General features: G+C 58.9%; 2 protein-coding genes across 9 annotated transcripts; both read right to left on the bottom strand.

The window, feature by feature from the left end:
- Positions 3-9903, bottom strand: ABCG4 (ATP binding cassette subfamily G member 4). 3 transcript variants are annotated; one of them, XM_021376341.1, is made up of 16 exons: positions 9299-9903; positions 8863-9026; positions 8379-8616; positions 6446-6563; positions 6240-6372; positions 6011-6061; positions 5708-5853; positions 5330-5453; positions 5028-5142; positions 4683-4822; positions 4504-4602; positions 4203-4371; positions 3590-3690; positions 3288-3446; positions 3082-3200; positions 3-3009 (listed from the first exon to the last, which is right to left on the bottom strand). In XM_021376341.1, exons 3-16 carry the CDS (start codon positions 8605-8607, stop codon positions 2784-2786), a joined length of 1929 nt encoding a protein of 642 aa, XP_021232016.1. In that variant the 5' UTR covers positions 8608-8616; positions 8863-9026; positions 9299-9903; the 3' UTR covers positions 3-2783. The 3 variants fall into 3 exon arrangements, with proteins under 3 accessions (XP_021232016.1, XP_021232018.1, XP_021232017.1); XM_021376343.1 differs by having other exon boundaries at positions 8859-9026; XM_021376342.1 differs by lacking the exon at positions 8863-9026.
- Positions 10654-25757, bottom strand: HINFP (histone H4 transcription factor). Of its 6 annotated transcripts, none has more exons than XM_021376349.1 (16): positions 25070-25157; positions 23909-24026; positions 20879-21009; positions 20383-20612; positions 18143-18798; positions 17764-17990; positions 17506-17617; positions 17211-17363; positions 16518-16595; positions 16305-16425; positions 16072-16210; positions 15655-15779; positions 12199-14999; positions 11904-12071; positions 11572-11804; positions 10654-11484 (listed from the first exon to the last, which is right to left on the bottom strand). In XM_021376349.1, exons 5-13 carry the CDS (start codon positions 18303-18305, stop codon positions 14477-14479), a joined length of 1641 nt encoding a protein of 546 aa, XP_021232024.1. In that variant the 5' UTR covers positions 18306-18798; positions 20383-20612; positions 20879-21009; positions 23909-24026; positions 25070-25157; the 3' UTR covers positions 10654-11484; positions 11572-11804; positions 11904-12071; positions 12199-14476. The 6 variants fall into 6 exon arrangements, with proteins under 6 accessions (XP_021232024.1, XP_021232020.1, XP_021232022.1 ...); XM_021376345.1 differs by having other exon boundaries at positions 18143-20240; XM_021376347.1 differs by lacking the exon at positions 25070-25157 and adding an exon at positions 25337-25757 and having other exon boundaries at positions 18143-20612; positions 23909-23974.

The raw sequence follows: 25872 nt of genomic DNA on the forward strand, positions 1-25872 counted from the left end.
GGTACACTATAAATATAAGTTTTATTGATGTGTGAAACCCAACAAGTGCAGCTGGCAGCTCAGAAACACCGGAACAAGCCGCGACCCCTCCAGCCGTGCCGCAACCCTCCGGGCACCGTGAGCGCTGCCGGGAAGCCAGGATCTGCAGACACCGGGCATTTACCTGCAGACAGCACTGCCAGCAGCCCCAGAGCCCCCCAGGCCGTGCCCCCCCACCCAGGCCTGGCCTTACCCCTACAGGGCAGTGATGAATCCCTATTAGGAGGCAGCAGGACCCACCCCCAGCAAAGCCCCCGCACAGCACAGCCCCAGCCCCGCGAGCAGCATCCCTCGGGCTTGGAGCTGCTGTCTGCACGTTATTTTGGTAAGCGGTCCCGCGGAGCACAGCTCGCTGCCTGGCTCACCCCGACCCACCCGTGCATCCCAGCACAGCACAACCGAGCAGGGAGGCAGCGGGAACCCCGAGCAGGACAGGATGGACGGTGTCCACACAGCGAGAAGGAAACACTGCTTTATTGCCTGCTCGGGGTGGGTGAGACCCCGCAGGCAGCTCTGTCCCCGCCCCGGGCTGCCCCGCTGTCCCCTCCAGCAAACCCCAGCGGGTGAGGATGCGTTTGCTTCTCTGGTGAATGTGACAAAGGTGAGCCAGGCATGGGTGGAGGGGAGAGGCCGCATCCCTGTGCGCCTGGCAGCGTGCTGGGGGCTGTCACTGCACTTAGGGGGAGGCAGCACCCACCCCAGCGGAGCCTTTGGGCCTTGGGGCTGAAGCAGTTCAAGATGGGCTGAGGTTCAGCCGGTGCGTGCAGAGAGCAGCAGACACAGCCCAAACCTCGTCCTAATGCGCTCGAAGTGCATTACAGGGGAAGTGGGGGGGAGGGGGAAGGGAGAGGAGGTGGAGGGGAAGAAGCCTGCTCTCCTCCATCACGCTCCTCGTGATTATCCAGACGCGTTCCCTGGAGGGGTGCCTGCAGCCAGAAGCACCCAGAGTCCCACTGCCCCGCTCCGATAAAGTGCATCTTCACTGCACCCACCCTGGACAGGGCAAGAATCAGCCTGGTTCTCCCTCGACCTCACACCACGATCAGTGGGGCACTGAAGCAGCCCAACAGCCCCACAGACGTGAGATGGAGATGGGGGACAGCCAGCAGCTCCGCCATCCCCTGGTGGCACAGCAGATGGGGGGACCGCTCCCCGTGTCCCCCTGGCTGTGGGTGGCAGCGCTGGGCCCAGGAGGCAGCGGTTCTCCCACCCCCTGCAGCTCCACTGCAGAGCACAGCACAGGGATAGTGAAGGTGGATCCAGGAGCAGAGGGGAATTTGGGGGGGGACAGCAATGAGTCAGCCGAGATCCCCTGAGAAAACCCCAATGCTCAGCACGGGAAGGGCATCAGGGCACATCCTGCTTGCAGAGCCTCTGTGCATGAGCTCCTCGCATCTGTGCAGGGGAAACCCAGCCCTGCTGCAGCAGTAATGCCATCTCTGCGCTCCAGCCAGACCCTGCGGTGTGGAGCAGTCCCAGCAAACCAGGAAAAGTGAAGAAGAGTCCAGAGGATGTTGCTGCAATCCATCCTTCGCTCTGCATTCCAATCCCCTGCCACGTCCATGCTCACCGGCAAGCAGCGGGCTCCCGGTGGCACCCATGCAGCCCCATGACAGCAGTGCCAGCGTGCTGTCCCCACCAGCTCCACTCCTTCAGAAAGCCAACGAGGCACTGAAATGCCCTGAGGGGTGCAGAGCTTTGGAAGAACCACCAAAAGGAGCCTTCTCCTGGTACCAGTCCCAGCATCGGGGCAGCTCAATGCAAACCAACCACTCCCAGATCTCACCTGCTCTCCCGCTCTGGCGCTGCTGGGACCCACTTGTCCATGCTCTTACTCCATGGTCCCGCTGCAATGGGGGGGTGCCCCCAGTCTTCATCCCCTCCCCGCAGGCTGCACACTGCTGGTGCTGAGGGAGGGTCATCCCCATCCTGCGTGGTTGTACAGGGGAAAGAGAACAAGGGGCCAGCAGAACTCCAGCGACGGCACAGTGCTCCACACAGGGTTTGCTGGGACGGTCACTTCTCTTCGTGTTGATCACTTTTATCCTCTTGGCTCAGATCCCAAAGACTGAATGTGACACGGCCTGAGGTCTGAGAGCACTGTCCCACTCCCACGGACACTGCCGCGGCCCCAGGTAGCAGAGGCCATCTCTGAGGATGGCACTGAGCAGCAGCACAGGAGAGCCCCGAGTCCTCGGCCCACTGCTCCCATTCCTCTCCGTGCAGACTGAAAGCAGCGGGGTTTCGAACAAAATTAAAAAGGAGGAAAAAGAAAAAAAAGAAGTAAAGGGAGGATTGAGGCATAAAAGGAAAAGGGGAGGCAGCAATCTGTGGCTGCAGAAGCAGGAAACACAGAAGCCTTGTGCAACTTGGTCTATGGTCGCTTCCGGGCTCTTCTCTATGCGACGGCTCTGTGCATGTCCCCACGTGGCTCAGACCTCTCCTTCTCCTGCCTGGAGCTCCCCATAGCCCCACTCTGCCTCCGTGGGACCATCTCCAGTATCCCCCACGGGCAGGCAGGGTGAGCGGAGGGACCCAGCTCCGTGGGGTCAGGGGGACACGCGTTGGGGCTGTACAAAACGTTTGCGATGAAGAGTGCGTGGAAAGGTTAAAACAGTTCCGAGACGTCTCAAAACCCTTCTCGACTGAGCCAGGCCTGGCTGGCACCTACCGACACGGTCCGTGGCTGCCGTCCATCTGCAGCAGCTCAGGCCCAGGAGTGGCTCCAGGGCCCCACGGCCTCTTTATCTCTCCGACTTGACCTTGTACCTGAGCACCAGGTACGCCAGGAGCCGCAGGATGATGAAGAAGATGCCCAGGATGAGGAAGTCCAGGTAGAGCTTGGCCTCCTCCACGTCCAGTTCCTGCAGGATCTTGATGGGTTTTTGGAAAGGGCAGAATTCCTCGAGGCACTCCAGGTCCTCGCGCTCCATGGCGTAGATGGTGAGGATGACGCCTTCAAAACCATACCTACGGCAAAGCACAGTCACCATGTGTCCCACATGGCCTTACTCCCACCCCACAGACAGTGTATGGTCCCACCTGACATAGGAGACATAGGAGCTCCACTGCAGGTAGGTGGGGATGGTCTTGAAGCTGACAAAGAAGCCGGAGAAGAGCAGGACAGGGATGGCAGTGACGGGTCCCACAAAGGTGGCCACCTATGGAGCAGAGGCCCTTGGGTGCCACATCCCCGTCCGTGGCCCATGGCCTCACCTATGGTTCTTTGGGACCCCCCAAAGCCTGACCTGCAGGGAGGTGGAAGCAGCTCCGATGAGAAGCCCAAGGGACTGGGCCACCAGGGCGGTGGCGGTGGCCAGGGCGGAGAAGAGGAGGAAGCGCGTGGCCTCGGGCGGCTGGCCCGTCATCCAGTACACGATGCTGCAGTAGGCGATGGGGCAGATGACCTGGAGAGGGGCGAGCAGAGTTATATGCTGAACTTGTGACTGCCCCGGTCCCTTGGACCCTCCCCAGGGGTGGAGAATCCAAGGAGCCCACCTCAGGGCATTGGGAATCGGCCGTGCCAAGGGGCCATCCCATGAAAGCTCACCTGGAAGGGCACATCTGCCATGGTCTTGGCCAGGTAATAGGCTTTCAGGCTGTACCAGTAGTTCAGGTGCTCTCGCAGGAATACGGACATCTCCTGGGGGACTGCGGGGAAGCAAGGAAGGAGTCAGCAGTGCCCCGGGCCAACGCACCCTGCAGCCTCCTGCCCGTGGGTGGGAGCTTCACCAGGGACAGAAACAGAGAGCGAGAGAGGAACCTTCACATGGACAAGTCAGCTCAGCCAGGGGGTTTTGCTCAGCCTTTTTAGGGAAGTGAAAGGGAGATCTGAAGCAGCTGGAAATGCAGCTGTGCAGTTTCCCAGCAAAAAAAAAATATATATATATATATATATAAATTCCAGCATGCTGCTTAGAGCCACCCAGTAAACAAATGGCAATAAATGAACCAGACGGTAAACAAGTGGCAACTATGGAATAGAATGCAGGTGATGCAAATGCTTCCACCCTTCTCTTTGTATTCTTTCTGCCCCCATCCTATTTCCCCACTTTGGACCAACTCAGCTGTCTCCACCACTCAGCATCCATTGGACCCCTCCTGCAGACACAGCCCCCCCTGCACCCCCAGGGGTGGGAGCAGCGGGGTGAGCAGCTCCTTACAGGTGAGGATGGTGGGCATCAGCGCGGCAAACATGAGGAAGAGCATGGAGAAGAAGAGGAAGCCAGTGTTGTTGAAGACTTTGCCGGCGTCGTTGCCGATGTGCAGGTAGAGCAGCCCGATCAGCACCCCGATGCAGATGTGGGACATGAAGCGCAGATGGGTCAGCACCTGTGGGTGGGCAGAGGGGATCAGCGAGGCAGCACCACATCCTTTGAGCATCCCGGAGAAGGGTGAGCCCCACTCAGCTCTGCCTGCCCCCAGCAAATAGTGCCATCCCTTCGGTGTTGGCCCAGCCCTCACCGTGTCCCTCAGGATGCAGATGAAGGTTCTCTTGAAGAGGATGCAGAACTGGGTGGAGGTATTGGTGGCGAACGTATGGCTCTCAATGTGGTCCACGTCCTGCAAAGGGATGCTCAAGTCAGCGATGTGGGTGAGGGACAGGGATCACCTCCTGCACGTGTCCCCTCTGGGGCTCTCACCGTCACACAGTGCGCCGGGCACGACGAGTCTGCCTTGTCGGGGCTGCTCTTCTTCTCAGCCATGGTGCACATGCCGTTCTGCACCGCGCGGAACAGGACGGGGTTGAGGTCCCCGTATTCTCCTGAGGCCACCTCGATAACTGCAGAGCACAAGAGCCAAGAGTGGCACTGAGCCAGCCCTCACCATCACATTGCTCAGGTCAGCCAGATCCCCATGGTCAAGGGGTAGGAGCCCAGCACAGCCCCCACAGTGCCACACCACCACAGCATCCAGTGGGGGAACATGGGTTTGGACCTCGCCACCCTCCACCCCCATCACTGCTGAGCCGAGGAGGGGCCACTCACTGAAGTCAGCGGGGTTGTGGTACGTGGGGCAATGGAGCCCAAGGCCCTTCAGGTAAGGGATGAGGTTGGTCACGACGCCTTTGAAGATGCACTGGCCCTGGCTAAGGATGTAAAGCTGTAAGAGAAATCAGCGATAGGGCAGGTGCAGAGCAGACAGGGCACCACTGCCTGCTCCAGCCCCCGCTGTCAGGGCTGTGAACCACGCAAGCCCAGGTCAGCAGCATGCACCCACCCCTCCCATGGCCTCTCTGCATGGTCAGAAAGACCTGTCCCCACAGAGAGCCCTGTGCCCCAGCCCAAACCTTGTCGAACATCTCGAAGAGCTTGGCGCTGGGCTGGTGGATGGTGCAGATGATGGTGCGGCCGCCCTGAGCCAGGGAGCGCATCAGGGAGACCACCTGGAAGCAGGAGGCACTGTCCAGACCACTGCGGGATGGGGCAGAGGAGAAAGGGATGGCAAAGAGAAAAGAGGGGAGTTGAGAAAGGGAGGACATCCCCAAGACACCACCACACAGGCACCCTCCTTCCACCAGCATGACGAAGAAGAACGTCCCTTCGCAGCCCCCAGCCCTGTTGCCTTCCAGTCCCCTTGGTGTCCCACAGCCCCTCTTGGATCCAAAGGGCTCTGGTTCCCCCTGGTGTCCCCCAGTGCTGGGGAGCCCCAGTCCCTGCATTCTCACCTGGTGGGCTCATCGAAGAACATGACGGGAGGATTGTTCACCAGCTCCAGGGCGATGGCCAGGCGCTTGCGCTGCCCACCCGACAGCGAGATGGTGCGGGTATAGGAGCACTCCAGCAGCCCCAGGGCCGTCAGGATCTCATTGACCTGAGGGATGGAGCCTCATTCAACATGGACCCTCACCCTTTCCCCATCACCTCCTCCCATGTCCCCATCGCTGGGGGTCCCTGGTGTCCTCCCTTCCCCACTACTCCCACCTTGGGGTAAGACAAGGGACCCTGGGCTCATGTTCCTCTGCACTTACCAGCTCCTTCTTCACCTCCAGCTTCTCACTCAGCTTCAAGTTAGCAGAGACCTGCAGGGAGAAGGTGAGCAGGGAGATGGGAATGTCATAAGTAGGGCACCGAGATGTTGCACCCATCCCCAGCTGAGTGATGCAAGGCCGAGGGCAGGACTTTGTCCCCATGTCCCACAGCCCTTGGGAGGCTCCCACCCGAGGATCCGGCCCCAGGACACCCCGCAGCCCCGCTCACCATCATGGCCTCCAGCACGGTGAGGTGCGGCAGCAGCATGTCGTCCTGCATGATGTAACAGGACATCTTGCGAAAGGTGCGCAGGTCCCGCGGGCGCCCGTTCACCAGGATCTGGCCCTTCATGCCCGTCTCCCTGCAGGACAGAGAGGATACAGCTCAGCCCCCAGCCCCACTCCCCCAGCTCCACTGACCTCCTCCAGCCCCACCTGTAGCCAGCCAGGATGTTCATCAGCGTGGACTTGCCGGCACCCGATGGCCCCATGATCCCGATGAGCTCTCGCTGGCAGAACTTCCCCGACAGGCATTTGAGGAGGGTCTTGTAGCCTGGAGGGTGAGAGCAGCACGGTGGGATTGCAATGGGACCCCAGCAGCTGGGGAACGGCGGGACCACCGCGTGCTGTGCCTGGGGACCGTCTCCACCAGCATCGCTGTGGCCATCACTTCCAGCACAACCCCTGCCCCTGGTTCCCGATTAACCCATCCATTTCCAACGCAGGCAAGATGAGGAAAACCCCTGGGACGCGGCATGAGGAAAGCCACCAGGCTGTGGCACTGCCCCGGTCCCCAGGCAGAGAGGAGCAGGGTGCCATGGGGCAGCAGTGTCCCCACGCCCGCAGGATGCCCGGCTGCTGCCTTCATTGCCATTCATGCCACGACACCCAGCAGCAGCCACCGCTCATCAGACCTGGAATTATCTCTGCTTTAAAGGCAGCTGATTAGCATTTTCTAGCAGCAGGAACGCAATGTGTCGGGAGCATGGAACAGGCACAGCCTCAGGCTGTCAGAAACTGCCCAGAAACGCAGCCCTGCCTGGGGAGCTGTGATCTGCTGGCTATCACTGACCAGGTCTGAGCATCTCCCTGCTAGAAATACATCCCCTTGCCCCACGGCGTCAGGAGAGGACAACGCATCCATCCCACACCCACAAACTGGGGCAAGCCCCGGGATCAGGGCAGTGAAAGAAGCACGAGGGGGTAGGCCCTTCTCCAGGGCAGGGGTCCGGCACTGCGACCTTCCTGTCCCCAGCTGCACCCCTAAGGACCAGGCACCCCCCAGGAGGGGGGCACTGGGGGCAGGGAGGTGCGAGCAGGATGCTGCGTGTGACGGCAGCGGGGCGAGCGCCGCGCACAGCCCCGGCAGCGCATGCTGCTCACGTCGGTGCCACTGCAGCTTGCGCAGCGGTTACTCGCGTTCATTGACTGCCAGTAACCTCCTGCTTCAGCAGCGCGCGGCGGCACGGCCGGATCCTGCACAAAGGCATCTGGAGCTCCCCACCGGCTCCTGTGCGTGGTCCAGGGGGACAGAGCATCCCCCCCCCACGGTCCCAGCGCCCTTCTGCTCCGCCTGCCCCAAGTTTGTCCCCACCACAGGGTACGTGAATGCTCTGGGAAGCCCTGGATCCAACCCTCTGTCTTTTGCTTCCCAGCATCAAAAAATGCAGAGCTGACCCTAGGGGCTTGGGGGAGGCTTAGGGGAGGCCCTGCTGTCCATCAGTGCCTCAGTTTCCCCACCTGCAGAGCCTGGATACGAGTGGCAGGGACCCTGCACCCTCAGCCAGCTCACCCCAGGACCCTGCTCAGCCCTATCTGCCCTCACCTTCCTCACATCAGCCCCCCTACCCCCCCCACCCTCACAGGGCCAACCTGATTGGCATCCCATTAACTAACAGAGCTAATTAAAGCCGACTACCACCCACCAGCTGCCATCTGCCTCCCCTCCCCAAGCTGTCGGCCGCAGCCGCACACAGGGAGCTGCCAAAGAGGAAACCCCCTGCAAGCCCAGCACCCCCCTGCGCACCGGGGCACCCCTTGGGGCCTCCTACTGCCAGCACAGCAGCACTGAGAAAACCCATCCATCTTGTCAGCCCCGAGCCAAGCAACAGCCCTGTCTGCCCCATACAGCCCCTAGGATGGGAGCTGGTTTTGGGGATCGCAGGGCTGGGCACCCGCAGGGGACAGCAGGGTGAGCGGCTCTGGCATTTCCCACTGCTGTGTGCTGAGCCAAAGTCCTGCAGAACTGAGACACAGCCGCCTACATCAGCAAGGAGGGACGGACCCAGGGCAGGGGGATCTGCAAGAGAGGAGACTGGGGGGAGACGTGGCAGCCCCGGGGGTCCCCAGCCCCGCAGGCAGCTCCTACCTCTCTTCCTCCACCAGGAGCCCTCACGCACGGAGTAGGACAGGTCAATGAACTCGATGTTGACAGCCGAGCGTTTCGGGAGGTGGGAAAACCTCTGGGCCTCCGTGATGTGGTTCTCCACCTTCTTCAAGTGGGTGGTGAGGAGCGGGGCGTCCGGGGGGCTGGCGTGGCACACCGTGTCCTCCAGGGCGATGGAGACGCACGCGGGATCCATGCCTTTCTCTGCCATCGTGCCGCTCTGTGGGGAACACACGCAGGGATGGACCCACTCGATCCTCGGCACGAGGGCTCTGCGGGGCCGGGGGGATGCTGAGCCAGGCGGGGTGGGGAGGACGCTGCACCCCGGTCCCTCTGCAGCATCACAGATGAGAACGGGGCTGGGGGTCCCTCGTTGTGCTGGGGACAGGAGGCTGAGCCGTGCCCTGCTGAGCTCAGCACCCCCCCTCCTTTGCAGGGCCGGGGTCCTAATGCCGTGCTAACCTACATTTTGCTGAGCTGCAGGCTGCAGGCAGCTCCTCGCCGCAGCTGCAATGCACACACACAATCCCCTGGAAGGGGAGGATGGCCTCGCGAGGAGCTGCGCCGAGATCTTCCCAGCCCCGATGCAGACAGATCCCTTTCAGGGCTGGAAAAAAGCCAGCCCCGGCCCTAGGAGAGAAAAGGGGCTGCGTGATCCCACCCCCCCCCCCCCGAACGCTTTGGGTTCCCCTTCCCACAGCGATGGGGCACAGGGCCAGCAGGACCGGGGGGGCTGCGGGAGGCACAGCCCGCCCTCGGGCTCACCTTGACTCCTTGAGCCGCTCCCCAGCCCAACCCACCCCCGCGGCGAGGGCATCTCCTCCGGGGCCGCTCCTCCTCCATCCCCTCTCCCTCCATCCCCCGCACCCCAACCCCTCGGGCCCCCCCCCCCCCACTCTCACCTGTACGAGCTCGGGCTCCGCTCCCCGCAGCCTCCGCCGCTCCGCGCTGTGCCGCAGCGCCGCCGCCGCTCCCCCCCCCTGCGGACAAAGGGGCGATGCCCGCGGCGGGGCCGAGCGCCCGCAGCCCCCGGTGCTCACGGAGGGACCGCGGGGGGAGGAGAGCGGGTGGCGGCCGGTGCTCAGTGCCACACCCCGAGCTGAGCGCTGCCCCCGCGGATCCCCAGCCGGGATGCGCTCCCCATCCCTCTGTAGGGCTGGGCTGGGCTGGGCCGGGGCGGGCGGTGGAGACGCAGGCGAGGGGCGGGGGGGGCCGGTTCCGTGCCGTTATCCGCTCCCGTATTGGTGCCCCGGGCCCATCCGTGCCCCCCAACGCCGGCGCTGTCCCCGCTGCCTCCGTGTGTCGGGACGGTGGGACTGGCTGCCCGGGCTGCGCTGTCAGGCGGCGAAAAACGCTCTTAAAGGAACCAGCTCTATTTCCTCTCCCCACTCTTCTCTGCCTGTAAGGCAGAAGGCCCCGAGCACCTCCCGGTTGCAAAGCTTGGGGGTTGGCAATCCCTGTGCTTCATTCCCACCACAGCACCCCTGGCACAGCAGGGGGAGCCCACTCCCACTGCCCCCTCACCCCACAGCCCACTCCCAAGGCTCACCGAGCAATGCACTGAGCTGCCATTGCATTGCATTGCATTGCATTACATTGCACTGCATCCCCAGCAGCCTCCACCGCAGGGCACAAGCTGGATGCGAGGAGGGCAGAGCACTGCTCAGAAAGCTCACAGCAAGCACCAAGGGCCAGGGGGCACAGCTGCCCCCCCCAAGGGTCCTGGTAGGAGCGTGCTCCCCTCCCAGCTTGCCCCCAGCACACGCTCCCCTGCACGCTGTCCCCGTGCCGTGCCTGGCTCCCTCCTCGCTGTCGCTCACACCTCTCACCCACCACGGCACTTAAACATGAAAGACATATGGAAATGAGTGGCACTAACGACGGTATTAATTATAATACCCATCTGGTGGTGAGCTAAGGAAATCCTTCCCCTCCCACAACCAGACTTGGGCTGGGACAGAGCTGGGGGCAGGGATCCAGCCCCTTGGAGGAGTGGGATTCAGGGAGAGGAGAGAGCAGGGGCTACTGGAGGGGGTGCAGCAGCAGAGCCAGCCCCACAGCGAGGCCTGCAGTCAGCTCCTTGAGGAGCAGAAGAGGCGCTGGGCTCATCCCAAGGCCATTTCAGCACACTGCCTCCTGCCTCAGGGTGCTCACACATGGGGCAGAGGGAGCCGGTCCTGGCCCTGCCCTCTCTGTGTGGGGCTGTGGGGATGGAGGAGGCAGCAGAATCTCTGTGCATGACTGCAAACTTGTGTCATTTCCTGTAAACAATTTTTTTTAATTACCCGTGGTGCTGCTGCTGGTCAGCCTGTTTCCCCTGGTGATCCCATTACACATGCTCCCGCCCCGCTTTCTCCCCGGGGAATAACAATTTTGGCTCTTCCATTGCTGCTTCAGAGGGATCTGGGGATGTCCCTGGGGAGCACGTGGCACCCAGTGACCATTGCTGCAGTGGGGCGTGGGGGGACGTGGGGCAGAAGAAGGGGCTCGGGGATGGGATCCCAAGGAACCAGGACCAAGGAGGGGTCTTGTGCGCTTAGGACAGCCCCTCGCATCTCCTTACCTGTCCTGGCTGCAAGGCATCAGCTACCCAGAGATATCCCTGGGGAAGGGGGGGGGGCGGGTCTCAGAGCAAAACCACACACTGCAGGATGGAGCAGCCCCAGCCCGCAGGCACCATGCACAGCACCCCCCAAGCCCTGCCTGCATGTATGGAGCAGCAGGACAGCCCTGCTGACTGCACACAGGGGCAGGAAAGAGCTGGCAGGGAGAAATGGCAGCCTGCAGGACGGGCACAGCGCTGCCTCCCTGCTAGAAGAGGATGTGAGCCTTCTCCAGGGAGCAGCCAGGAAAAACGGCTGAGACACTGAGGTCTCCAAGTCCACGATGCAGCTGCCCAGCTCCCGCTGCTCACAGCATCCCCTGCAGCCTGTGCCATGGGGCCAGGCAGGAAGGCAGCAAGTCCCAAACCTCTTCTCCCAGATGACAGCTTCAGGATGGATGGAGATCACGGAAAGGAAAAGCCCAGCGCTGGAGATGCGTGGCCAGCAGACCCCAGTGCAGAAGGCTCAGCTCTATCCAGAGGAAGCTGGAAGGAGAGCAGAGATGTTGAGTTGCTCAGCAGCCCCCAGCTTGCGGGACCACCCCTTCCACAAGGGCAATGTCAGCCCCTCACCGGAGGTGGGCACCGCTACCGGGACTCCCCGCAGGGCACGTGGCAGTCGCACTCGCAGACATCGCAGCGCAGGAACCAGCGCGCCCAGCCCGAGCGCTTGGTGCTGCAGGAGGAGATCTTGATGCAGCCGTGCTGCAGGGAGGCTCCCAGGTGGCTCTGGGCGCTGCAGGACGACGAGCACCTCCCGCTGATGTCCCGCTCGCTGACTTCGATCCGACCTCGCAGGCAGATCCCTGCAAGAGCAGGACTGGAGCACACCCCCCCCGTGTGCCCACCAGCCCTTTTTCCCCACGGAGGGACCAGCAGCACCCGCCCCACCCCATGGTACTCACGGAGGCAGGTGGGCTTGGGCGTCCAGCGGCCGTCGGACTGGCAGGCGCTGGCCGGGTCCCCCAGCAGCAGGAAGCCGGGCCGGCAGCTGTAACGCACCACGGAGCCCACCCACCAGTCGTTGCCGTACACCACCGAGTTGAAGTCAGCCTCGGGCCGCCCGCAGTTCACTGGGGATGGGGAGGTTCCCGTGGGCAGGCGGCTCGGTGGGACGAGCGTGGATGGGGACGTGGAGAGGCGGCACCAAACCTGCCCTGTGCATTCCCAGAACCCCCCACGTCCCTGCGGTGGCCGTACCTCGGCAGAAGGACTTGTAGCCCAGCCAGCAGCAGCTGCCATTCCCACACTGGCTCCTCTTCAGCTCCTTGTGCTTTCCCTTGCAGCCCCCCATGCAGATGGGTGCGGTGCCGGACCAGTAGGTATCCAGGTCTCCTGGTGCCACGGGGAGCAAGGCAGAGCGGGGCTGGGGGCTGAGGACCACCCGTTCCAGCAGCTCCTCAGCCCTGAGCCCTGCAGGAGGTGCTGCCCAAAGGCTCAGCCCAACCCAGCCAGGAGCCCTGTGCAGTGAGGAGCACACACCCACTCGCAGCCCCCAGCTCCGGCTTCTCCAGCACCAACCTTCAGAGCAGGAGCTTACTCCTTGCTGGTGTCGGCAGCTCTAGGGCACCCCATAAGCAACCCTTCTCCCAAGCACCCTGTTACCTTCTGGGTGCTCGCAGGAGACCAGCGTGGCCAGCACGGTGAGGAAGAGGAGGCCCAGCCCCATAGCGCAGGCGCCGCTCTCCTCCCCTCGCCCCCAAACACTGCCCAGGAGAAAGTAAACTTGATTTCCATACACACAGGACGGCATGCTGTAGGGCCCAGGGGAGGGAGGAGACGCTCCTCTTGATGCCAATCCTCTCCCCATCAGATAATCCCTGGCAGATTACCCTCTCTGGACCCAGTGTTTAAAGAGACAACTCAGCCACCACTCCACTCCCAACACTGAACACTTGGGTAGCGCAGGAATGCTGCAGCTTGAGAGCAGCGGCGCAGCCACGGCTTTGGCAACAGAGCTCGTGTGTTGGAAGGGGAGCCAAGATGGCAGTGCTGCGAATGCAAACTTGGCATGAGTCCCTTCTCTCGAAAGTATCTGCAGCCCAGCTCAGCCAAGCAACAGCGAGCAGGCGCCGAGCAGGGAAGGCTGGGCAAGGCCTGGGCATACTGCACGCTGGCAGCCCAGGGATGCTCTCACCAGAGAAAGCAGCATCTTCTGGCAGTGTGTGCCATCAGAACTGCTGGGGCAACCAGCTGCCTCCTGCCCTGCCTCAGCCCAAGCACAAGGGGCCTAGCTCCAGTTGCATTTTGCTGGCTTTTACACCCCTGTGTAGCCCCAGAAGACCTTCCTACTCAGTCTGGGACAGGGGGCTCTCCCCACTTTATCCCTGCTCCTCATCTCAACCAAGGCACAGGCCCAAGGGGCTGCTCTCATCACTTCCAGCTAGGGGCACAAACACGGATCACACCCACAGTGCTTGTAATTAGAAAGTGAGCAGATGGCCAAGGGTTTAGCGTAAAGTGATTTTCTCCATTAACCTGGAATTCCAGCAGCTTCTGCTGAACTGCTTGAGGAAGTGAGGGGAAAAGTCTGTGTCCAGCCCAGATCAGCCAGGTTGCACCCCTGCCTCCATCAGGGCACACTCCCTCCACATGCAGTGCCATGAGGATCCAAGGGTCACTCCAGCTTCACACTGTCCATATCACATACAAAAGGGCAAGCTGGCTCAGCTCATAATATCAGGCTACACTTTAGATTAAAAAAAAAAAAAAAAAAAAAGACATCACAGGCAGCTGACACTGATGCCCTGAAGGAGGCAGCAAAAAATCAAATCTATGCCAGGACAGCAGTGAGCAAGAGCTTAAGCTAAACCTGGCCTTCCAGTGCCACCACTGGGGATGTGGAATGGCACTTTAGGCAGGGAGCAGCTGCACCAAGCAGCAGCACACAGGATGTGCCAAGAGATCCTGGCAGCTCTGCAGTGCTTGCCCCACGCTGCAGGCCCTAGGCAACTTGGTCTCACCATGGCACCACAACATCTCTCAGCTGGCAGAAATGAAGCTGAAGCAGACACCAGACACTGGCTGGCCTGGCGGTCTGACCTTTATTTGTCTCTCCAAAGTACACTCTGCCCAACCAGGTGCCCAAACCCCAATGTGGGGAGCAAACTCAGGGAAGAACAAAAGCAGGAAGGCCCCAAGCCCCCATGCTGCACGGCAGTAGTAGCCTGCAAGGGCCAGTGCCTCCCTGCAGTCCTCTCCTCCCACAGAGATCAACGCAGTGAAATGGGAATGGCAGTGCAAACACCTCTGACAGCACTGGCTGAACGAGCCAGGGAAGATGATGTTCAGGGAAGCACTGAAGGCAGAAGAGGAGCGTGCCATCCATCCCATGGAGAACAAGTTATGGGGGAGGCAGAGGAGAAAGCTAGACAGCTGCATGCGGGAGAAGACATATGCTGGACCCCTTCCCCCTACAGTTTCCCAAGCTCTCCCTGCACCATGCCCCACGGAAGCCCAAGGTTTTCAGGCGAGCACCTCACACAATATGGATACCCAGCTCTTCGGCTGTCTTCTGCAGACGGTCCATGACATTCTCCTCCAGCTCCATAGCCAGCCCGCCGCCTGCTGCCACCCGCTCCTCTGAGGGCGTGCTGGCCATGATGTAATACACAGTCTCACTCTCCCCATGCTCGTTGGTCCGGTTCACCACACGGATGATGGGGTTGGCCGGGGTGCCAGGCTCCTGTTCCGAGGACTGCGCTGCTCCTGAGAAGGCACTTGGCCGTGCTCGCTCAGGGCTGTCAGCAGAGCAGGCAGCAGGATGCAGCAGGGCCACGTGTGGCTCGGACACGTTGCTCTCCACCAAGGGAGTCTCTGTTGGAGCCTCCAGAACGATGCCCTGCAGGTTGCCCTCCCCTTCAGACAGCACCACACCATCAGTGGAGCCATCCAGTGCCTCCTCCTGTTTCTCTCCATCCTTCAATAGCTGCTCTGTCAGCTCCACACTCTCATAGCGCACCAGCTGCAGCCTCATGTAGCCATCCTCATGTTCCTTGTACCTGAACATAGGCCCAAAGAGAAGGGCAACAGCCTGAAGCAGCAGCAGTCAGGGAAGGGGCACTGTATTGTGGGATCCAAAGCCCAGCACTACAAGCTTGACACCAGACATGTCAAATAAAACCTAGCCCACAGCTCTAAAAAGCACATCCGTGCAGCAGCTTGTGAGAATTCTGCCAAGCTTTTATCATCTTTTAACTCCATCTCCTTTCCCCATTCTGTTTCACTAGGAGCATTTGAAATTCACCCTCTCCCCCTCCCTGCTTTTAAGCTCTGGAAACTCTTTGGGAATTTCGTAGAGATGGTGCAGAAAGACATCTGTCAGGAGACTGATCTGCAGCAGCTCTCTCTAGGTGGTACACCTGGACCTGGCCTCTGCCAAGCTCTAGGGTGTCTCATGATATGCAGCTGTGAAGGCACCACTGCCTAATCTCTGACCCACTGCTGGAGCTGTCATGCAGCACTGCTCCATTGCTATGCCAGATCCCAAATGGTTGCTGCCAAGTGCTTCCCTGCCCCTGGGAGATGAGCCTTGAGCACGTTACAGGCAGACACCAGGGCCCAAGCACTGGCGGGTTTCTGCTGGCTCCAGCAAGCAGCAGGATGGGGCTCCAGCTGTTGCACTAGAGGGTGTGGGGAGCTAAGGATGAGCAGTACCTGAAGCGAGGATGCCCTGAGGGCCATTTGAACTGGTGTTTCTTCCTGAGGTGGACGGTGAGGTTGTTTCCACGTGTGAAGCTCTTGTCACAGACATGGCACTTGTAGCGGGGCTCTGAGTCACCCTGAAAGACAGAGAAAGGGATATGAACAGCCTGCAAGCCTGACCAGAAGGGCTGGTACCCGTGCATGTACACAGAGGAAAGAATTGGTTTCCCTGAGACTAACACAAGCTACCACTGCAGCAAGAAAAAAGGACTGCAACCTGACGTCACACTCCTACAACCCTGGTCAGTCTGGGGTTCTTCACGTGACTTTATTTTTTTTCCTCATGCTTCTGCAGAGCATGCTGCATTTAGAGCTTCTCAGCCTCGCCGGAAGAGATTACACAGCAGTCACCCCCTGCTCCCTTCCTACCTCATGGACTTTCCGGTAGTGCAGTTTGATGGAGCAGAGGGAACGTGCAGTGAAGCTGCAAGCCTCAAACTCGCAGCGATAGGCTGGCTCTTTGCTGTGCGTATCCAGATGTTTCCTCAAGTCAATGAGATTCTTACACCTACGTGGAAATAGGGGAACAAAGCTGAATACTGCGCACGACACGCGTGCTTCTCTACCAAGAGTAAGGGAGGACAGAAAGCACCGCTCCTCACCTGTAGTCACAGTAGTCACATTTGAACGGCCGTTCCTCGCTGTGCCGAAAACGGATGTGATTGCGCAGGGAGGAGGGCAGAGGGCAGGTCATGTCACACAGAGGGCACTTATAATGGTTCACTGCGGGAAACAGTTGGGGGAAAACATCACCACAGAGAGAGGGGGAAGCACAGGCTTCAGAGCCTCAGCTGGGACAGCGGGCCTTTACTCACCGTGGTTCCTCATGTGGTCACGGAGCAGCCTCTCTGTGGCGAACCTCTTGGAACAGTGAGAACACTGAAACCTCTGCTCTGCAGTAATGGGACCAGGGAGAGAGGGGAGGGGGCGGTGAGAAAGGGACCAAAGCAGAGAGTAAAACACAAAGAGCAACAAGTGAGGAAAAGATGTAGTTACAGTGGAGCTAGGAACCCTCCCCTCCAGTCAAGGATAGAAGACACTAACTACAAAGCCAGAAGAAACAAACAAGCAAAAAAAAAAAAAAAACCCAGCACCACTTGCAAGGATCACTCTGCCTTCTGTTTGTGCACCCTCTTTTTGCCGCCAGAGTAGGATCTAGGGAGCAACAATCATGCACATCTCAATCACAGTACAAAGGAATACAACATGCAAACCCCACAGCTGCTGCAAGTGCCCACCTGCTGCCCTCCCCTTCAGACCTGGGTCCCTGCAGATGGAACTGATCTGGCTATAGCAGAGGGGTCAGGCTCCAACTGTCCTGCCTCTTCAAGAAGACCCTTCTCAGGTTCATCAGCACCATAGCTCCTGGCCATCAGAGAAACCAGGCTGTTTCAAAGCACTCCCATGCCTGATCCCTTCACTCACAGACCACAGGCAGCTCTAGCAACCGAAATGGCCCCGCCACGGGACTGCTTCCAACCACTCCTCCCCTGCCTGCAGGAGCTTACGGTCCAGCGCGGTCTGCCGGCGGATGTGGTCAAAGAACTTGGTGTTGTTGGCAAACATCCCACCACAGGTAGGGCAGGCCACCACCTTCTCCTGCGTGTGGCTGCGCAGGTGCTCCCGCAGCTTGCAGCGCCCTTTGAAGGTGCAGTCACAGTCTGAACAGGAACAGCACAATGCCATTAGGATCCTCCGCTCAAGGGCTCAACAGGTCAAGCATCTACAGCCTGACTGTGGGGCAGGCTGCTTGCGCAGCCCCACGCAACATTCATTGTAGGTACCCCTGCATGCACCCAATACCTTTCCAGCCACAGAGGACCACGTGGTTCTCCTTCCCAGCCGCCTTGTACTCTGAACAGAAGCTGTGATCCTCCACGTGCCGATAGAACCACTCGGGATTATCAAATGATCTCTGTTGGGAAAGAGGAATGGACAGAACGGAGTGAAGAGATCAGCATGTGCCAGAGCACAACGAGCAGGGCAAAAGCAGCTCCCCTTCCCTTGTCTCCCACGTTACAGACAGCACTTGGGAAAGCAGAACTAGGTCCCTGTTCTCACCTCACAGTACTCCCATAGGCACTGAAAGTTCTCCTGGATCTCGGGGATGATGTTGCGGCTCTGGAAGTCCAGCTGGCAGTGGCTCACCTCTGACTGGCTCTGCAGGGCCCGCAGCCCCCACTGCTTCAGCTTGGTGTGGTAGCAGTGGAAGTAGACATGGCGGATGAGGTCGGCGGGGCTCTCCGGGGAACAGAAACCACATTCCTGCCACAGACACGTGTATTCCTCTGCAACACGCACAGAAGACACACAGACCGTAAGGATCTGAGGCAAACGCTGCAAATAAAGCTACAGGGGCCTTCACGGGATCCGAGCCCTGCAGCAAGCAGAGCCGCTCTCCCCAGCGTAGTCCCACCCCCTCACAACGGACGCTCCTTACCGAGCGGGTCCAGCTCGTCCCGCTGCTCGCCGGGCAGGTGCAGCCGCAGGTGCTGGGCCACATGCCCGCAGAACTCCTCCATGGCGGAGGCCACGTAGCTGCACGCCTCCCATTCGCACTGCAGCACCAGGGCCTCCTTACCGCCGGCCTTCACGGGCGGCATGGCCGGAGCCGCCGACGCCCCTCCTCACCCTTCTGCCCACCCTTCTCCTCGCCCTCAGCCGGCCCGGGGCGGCCCCGCGCTCGCACAGAGGAGGCCGGGGCTCGCGCACCGCAGCGGGGCCGGGGCACAACCGGAACAAACCGGAAGCACTGCACCGGGGGGCACCGGAAGTCATAGGACAGCCGTCCGCTCAGCCAATAGCAGCCGTCCCCTCTGAGTCGCCGACCAATCAGCGCGCAGGAAAGCACGCACGCGTCCGCCGTTGGAGAGGAGGAGCACAAAGGTTCCGGGCACATTTCTGCCCCCGGGAGCCGCAATGGGGCCGCGAGTGCCATCCTTTGGGGCAGCGGTGGGACTGACGTACGCTGGGGCTTAGCAACCTCCTGTCCTTGCAGCCTGGCTCCATACGTGGAGGACTGTGGGTTTTGGCACAGGTTCCAGCTTCTACAGTAGCAGAGGGCGAGCTGTTGTACAAACAAGAAACTCCTCCCATCTGCAACCAGAACACACACACCTGGGCATCCGGCTGGACACAAAACAAAGGCCCAGCTATCCACCAGTACTGTGCTTCCCGCTGTGAGACAATGCAGCATACTTGTACCCAGTAAGGACAAGACGGATTGAAGCGGCGGTTGGAAGTAAACAAACACCCACTGAGCGCTGCATCTGCTGTGCCAAGCTTTTGTGGGAGAGAATAGAGATAGGATTCCCAGGAAGGTTTGCTTTGGCACAGGGAGATATGCTAAAACTAAATGGGTATTAAAGGTGCCATAAAACATGCCCTATCAACACACAATTGCTTCCATAACTCCTACTGTATACACAGTACACGTCTTAACTCCTTGAATTACATTGAACATCTGGATCTGATGCTTTGTCGAATGAAAACAGAACTCCAGGATTGAGCCCCACCTAACAGAAGGCAAGCTGAGTTTTTATTTTATCTCTGTTCAACTCCTTTCTACAGGATCTGCTGTTGTTTTCCATGTCATTGTTATGAAAGTGGGGCACAAAACTCCTGGACTGGACAGATAGTGCAAAGCTATTAGCTGGGACGGTGCAGAGATTTAATTTCTGTCTCCTATCCAAGCCAAAGTACATAAATATCTGGCACAAGAGACAAAACTGGATGGACAGCCTGCCAGGAGGCAGGTGGCAAGCTGAACCTGCTGCTGACAAAGCAGAGACAGCTCCCTGCTGTTGGGACCTCACATCTGCCTGCACCTCACCGAGCTGCCTGGAGCTTACTGCCCTTCTGGCACCTCTCAGCCAGATCCAAGGCACTGCAGATAGCAGGAGGGGTGGCCAGGGACATTCTCTCCCTCCCAACAGACACATCCCTCCCAAGTGCAAGAGGTGATATCCATTTCTGGCTGTGTCCTGGCCTGTGCACAGTTGCTGACTGGTCAGTACACAGACTGCACTCACCTCTATTCTGACTATTGTGATCATAAGCGTTTGGGGGGCAGTGTCCCTTGCAAAGTGTTTGCCTTGATGGAAGTCTCTCTCTGGTCAGTATCCAAACACCAAATGCACGGTGCAGTTGCCCTAAAATTGCAATCTCTGCACCCAGCAGAAAACATTTGGGGTAACCACAAGCCAGCACTGAGATTCTGCACTGCTCGCACCCTCTGCTCATCCCTTCCTATGCTTTCCATGTATCTATGCACCTGGGGATACAATGCCATATGAATTTAAGTGGTAAATGGAGTCAAATAGTGCATCCTGAAAATCAGTCAGGCAAAACAGTAAATCCCACTTTTAGACATCAAACGCATCAGTTGTGGAATGGCTGTTTGTGTTCTCCTGGGAGAACACAGCTTGATGTTATCCAAGGGATTAGCTTCAAAGTTCAGTTTTTCTCTGGAAGGCCTCAATAAAAGCCCATCTGCACACTCCTCCCTGGTTCTGCAGGTGCAAGCTGCGTGGCACAGCCTGTAGGCCGGGATAAAGGAGACAAAAAGAGAAGCCCATAAAGGACTCAGAGCCATCTTTCATCTCGACAAAGCCCGCACCAACATGTTGCATATAATAGCAGTTACTTGCATTCACAGCTCCAGCTGCAAGGAACGTGTACCTGCACATTGGGCACGTTGTGTGGCGCTGACCCAACCCCAAAGAGCAGAAGGCCTTCAGGAGAAAGCTTGCTGCCCAGAGCATCCCACAGCCTTCAGGTGGGGCTGCTGGGGGATTCAGCTCTGTTCCTGTTAGATGGGCATTACACGGCATGGAAATTTCAGGCTGTCCAACCTTTGACGTGTTTGGATGTGCTCCTCTCCAGCTTGCCAGTGCCCATAACCATCAAACCTTTGAAAAATGATGTGCTAACGTTAAACAGACATGAAATCACAGGCTTCTCTCTCAAAACTCTGGGCATCCTTCATCCCACCCCTGCCACCACGTCCTGCACAGCCAGAGAACATCTGTGACCATCTGGGCTTACAGTAGGACATCCAAAGGGACATCCTGGCCTGAGAAGGCCAAGCCCCATTGGAAAGGTTTTGGGGTGTCTGTCAAGGCCCCAGGCCAGCCCTCAAGAGGCCCGGCTGTGCTCACAAAGCAATGACCCCTACCTGCTGTGGGGCTGGGGCTGCCAAGGCACAGAGCTGAACATTGAGCTGCTCGGGGGTGGCAAGACAGCACCAGGGCCAGGCTGAAGGGCACTTCAGTCCTCACGGATGCAGTGGTTCTACCCTGTGGGAACCTGGAAAGGCAGAGGTCAGGGCAGTAAGTTCGCAGCGGAGCAGAAACGGGCACAGTGGGGCTCAGGGGACACCCACAGATCCCTTGCAGAGTGCACGGGGCAGCAGCCCTCCCTAGCAACCCCAGTACAGAAAAGAGCAAGGGAGGCAACTTGCTGCCAGAAACAGGGGCCAAGAGTACACCCCCACCCTGCACACATGGCATCTTCCAGTTTGGGGTGCATGGAATAAAAAGCGAGGCTAAACCATGAGGTTTAAGAAAATAAATACACTGTGCTGACACTTCTATCTGCACACAACTTCCCCATCGCACAAGGCTTTATCCAGGCAAGCAGAGACCTGAGCTACCAGCAGCAGAAGGCACACACTGGGAATTGTGATGCTCGCTTTCCCCCCTCCCCCCCCGCCCCAGGCCATTTGCTTCGGGCTTTTTGCCTTTAGCAAAACAAAGGGACAAACCTCGAAGAGACTCTCAAGTGCTTTTCCTTTCAGGCACATCGATTATTTGTGACAAAACAGGCAGAAAAGCGGCACAGACCCAACCAAACAATGCAAGACCTGCCTTCAAGCAGCGCAAAAGGGCAGGAGATCCCCTGAGCCACAGACAGGCGCTGGGACACGTGTGCTCCCAACACCAGGCAGGCATTTGGGAAGACTTCATTGGGGAGCTGGGAAGAAACGGCTGCATTTGCGCTCATTGCAAAACCCATCCTCCTCCCTGAGGGCTATCAGCTTTACTGGCCGCCTTTCTGGAGGCAGCTTTTCCGTTCAGCACTTCAACAAGCACAATGGAAAGCCCTAGGAGCTATAAAACAGGCGCTGCTTCCTCTGTTGACCTCTGCTTTATACCCCAAAGCTCCGAAGTCGTGTGTATCTCATGCAAAAATCAGGCTTATTGCTAATTCCCTCTGATAGACAAAAGGCATTGCTGTGCAGGGCAAACACGCTCGTGCACTGCGACACATCGTGGAACCAACAGCTGTAAGAGCAGCTCGTTATCTGAAAGATAACACAATCCAGAGTCAAAGCAAACAGCAGATAACCAAACGACCCTTTGTATATTTATAACGCCGTCTAATGGAGCGGCATCTTTTATTCGAGCGTCATCTTGCCTCCAAAACACAGTACATCTTTGTTGTGCAAGGAAAGGTCTATGGTGCAGCCCCAGTGCGTGCGGGGCCGGGGCTTCTGACAGCTGAACACGTGTGGGCTGCGGTGACGTTAAGCAGATGTGCTGCAGAAGCTCAGCCAGCCCAGTCCCACAGCACTGAGAGGAAGTCATGCAGGAGGAAATGGACTAATGGGCTTAAATTAAGCTGCACCATTCATCACCCGATAAGGAGCCAGGAGGCAATAGAAATCTAGCTGCCTGCAACACGCGCGTGCTGGCTGCAGGGAAAGCCAAGGGTGGGCAGCTGCAGAGGCGCTGTGCTTGAATGAGGACAGGAGAAGCCCTCCCCAAAGGCAGCATTGGGAGGGGGGGGGTCAAACTGCAGTGCTAAGACTGGAGCCCAAACCCTCGTGCAGAGGGCTGCACCTTTACCTTCAGCCAAAGGTTCAGAAGAGAACACAGACAAGTTGGCAGCAAGATGCTGTAGCCATGGGCAGGCAGTAAGAGGGGCATCTGCTGAGCTCCGATTTGCATGTGGCAGCTCCAGCTCTGCAGGGCAGCGTGGCACCAGCGTTGGTCCCGTCAAGGTCCATGCCCCACAGTCACCCAGCCTTAGGCAGGTGCAGCCCCGACCCTGCGGGGTGAATCTCCTCTGCCCGCAGGCCACAGGGCTCCTTCCTGCCACCTCCTGCAACTCATGTGGGCTCAGGGCTCATTTCCATGCTGGAGCAGGGAACAGCTGCAAGCCTCCCTCAGCACCAAAAGGAAGTCTTAGCGCTGGCAAATTTAATTCAAATCTAAACCTCTGAATTTGGTTGCTTGCTGCGGCAGGAACCTCCTGTTTGCGTTATGCAAACTGAACATTGCATGGCGTTGTCACCGGCCATGGCACCATCACCATCCAGAGTCCGGATGCAGAGCTCAACACAGCCCCGTGGATGAGCTCTGCCCCCAAGGAGCAGGTGTCTTTGCCACAGTGCACGTAAGGAATTAATCACCCCGAGCACAAGGGTCATTTGGGGCTAATTCTCCCTTACCTTGGGGCCAAGGGGAGATTGCTGTTATTATTGCACTCAGCATTGCTGTGCCACCCAGCCAGGAGCTAGAGACAAACGCCTCCACGCGCAGCTCACCAGGAGCCAGCACAAGAGGCTCTGCAGCAGGGAAATGCAGCATGACAGAGCTGGGCCGGTACTCGGGTCGTGCAGATTCAGCCTGTTTTGATGAGCCAAGGACTTATATATTGACTCTAACCGAGACCTGTTTTGTGCTGACGCCAAAATAACCGCTCAGCATTGTGGCTGTGCGGAGGGACCTTGAAACATAGGGGAAAGAAACCAGTTATCTTGATAGTTCTGCCACCACCTCTGCCCAAGTCCTTTGAAATCTCTTCTTAGCCTACATCTGCTAAGCCTCAGAGGCCCCAGGCTTGAAATCTCGAAGATAATCTCCCCATAGTGATGGCACCAAGGCTCACGCAGCGCATCGCAGCCACGCCAACACCTTCCTGAGCTCTGTGCTCAGAGAACTACCTTGCTTTGAAGAGACATTTGGTAACGTGCCTTTTGTGGGCAGTGGCAGCGCACCACAGTCATCTTTTTGCCCAGATGCCCCCCTCCCCCCTCCCCACTAATAAATAAATGCCTTCTGTGCTGGTTGGACAGAAAGACACAGCCCGAGAGGAAAGTATTTAAAAGAGTTAACACAAAAGCAGTGATAACAAAGGGAAGACCCCTGTAGCCTTATGTGAAATCCCAAAAGGGAGGAGAGGTAATTAACACAGCTCCCACCTGTTTTGATGGAGGTGGCACATGGAAAATCCCTTCTTCCTCTGTGCCTTCCAGTTTTCCCTGGAGCTGAAGAGAGAAAGCACAAAGCCAGGAGCTGACAGTGCTGTTCCTTGAGATCCTGGGTTGGGAAAGAGGAGAGAGGCTGGGACAGAGGCAGGAGGCTTTGCTGCCAGGCACAGGCTCACCCCTTGCCTTCCCCAAGCACATCTGGCTCGCTGCAGGTGGAGATGTGCTGGCTCAGGTGCTACAAGCTCTGGGCTGACACTCCTGGTTAAGCCAGAGCGACTCCTGCCTGGGGAGGGGGCTCCGCTTGGCCCTGCAGAAGGGCTCTGTGGCTCCCCAGGTGTGATTTCCCCTCATCCACGCCTTTCTCCTGCCCACTGCAGGAGTTCATTCATCCCAGCTGGGTACTGTGGGCAGAAACTTTCTTTCTCTTTGTTCCCATCTCATCGCTCCTTTTCCTGATCAAGACCAGCTCCTTAATAAACTCCCTAAATTCCCTATCCCCAGACAACAGCTCCATTAAGCCTGCTGAAGTCTCTAGAAACGTCCTTTGCTGGCTCTGGGCAGTTCCCCATCCCTGCTGCTCCCCAGGAGCCCGCTCCATTCACCCCACAGTGAACCTGCAGCCCTTCACCACCCCTGTGTCTGCGCAAAGGACGATGGAAGGCCCATCTAGGGCCTCCGAGAGCTGCAGGAGAAGGAAAATAGACTATGAGTTACTTGCATGCTTTTTCCTAGCTGGTCATTCAAACAGAGGATGCAAACAGAGGCACTGGATACACCGCATCCAGCTTATGAAAGCAATCCTCACGGGCGGGTCCCCCCCTGCCATGCTCCATCCCGCAGGCAGCGCCCGGTACCGGAGCGGACCTCGGGGCCGAGCCCGGCGTGCAACCGCGGCCACTAGAGGTAGCTCTGCTCACACGAACACGCGCACACACGAACACACGAGTCCTGAGCTGCCCTTTGGGGGCTGCCCCTTTCGCCCGGGTACCCACGGGAGCAGCAGCGAAACCCTCCCGGAGGAAGCCCAGTGCCCCGGGGATGGGGCAGGCGATCCTGCGCGAACCCCTCTCCCACAGCCCGGAGCATTCCTCCACCCTGCACAGCCCACCCAAACTTCCCATGCTCCATAAGCAGCCACGGGAGCCCTCGTACCCAACAACAGCCCCCCAGCCAGAGATCGGGGCGAGCTCTCTGCTGCTTTCAGGTGTCCTCGTACCGCCCAACACCCCCCCCCCGGCCGCATCCCGGCATCCCCCGGCCGAACCCCGCTGTGCTGCTGCGGCCGGCCGGGAGCGCCCGGCTCCGGTCCTGCCCTGACATCGCTCCCCGCTGTCGCTTCCTGATTCCCCAGCCCTGTTCAGACCTGTTGGAAACGCAAACCCCCGCGGCTCCGCGTGCCCCGAAGCCCTCGGGCCGCACCTTTTGTGTTTGCCCGGGGGACACGCAGACTCAGCCCGGGGACAGTGCCAGCAGCCGAGCACTGGGAGAACCCTTTTGGAGGTGTTTGACCCACTCCAGCGCTCGGCTCTTCATCGAGGCAGGGCCTCTGGAAACGCTCCTAACCCAAGAGTAGGCTCCCCTCTGCACCTCCAGCTCCAGAAGCAACCATCACCATAGCTTGTCACCGTCACCAGCAACACAAAGGCCTCAGGTCACTTAGCATCATCAGGTGCTGCAGGAGATGCCTGTACCCCCACCAAGCCCCCCACGCTGCATCATAGGATGGGGAGAGGGCTCCTCGCTGGAGCAGAGTGCCTGCACCTGGCTCAAGTGCTGCACAAAGAAAGAGATGGCCAAAGTGCCCACTCCTCCCCAAAATGGAGTGCATTTGTTCTACTTCAAGAAAAGATTCAGCTGCAACAATAACCCCAGCTGAGTGGCTGGTAGATGATTAACAGCCTGGCCTGCTTTCTGCCATCGGCCGGCTATTCCCGAGGCACGACGCTGCTGCAATA

This window comes from Numida meleagris, chromosome 23 (assembly GCF_002078875.1).
Source record: "Numida meleagris isolate 19003 breed g44 Domestic line chromosome 23, NumMel1.0, whole genome shotgun sequence".
Classification (NCBI taxonomy): domain Eukaryota; kingdom Metazoa; phylum Chordata; class Aves; order Galliformes; family Numididae; genus Numida; species Numida meleagris.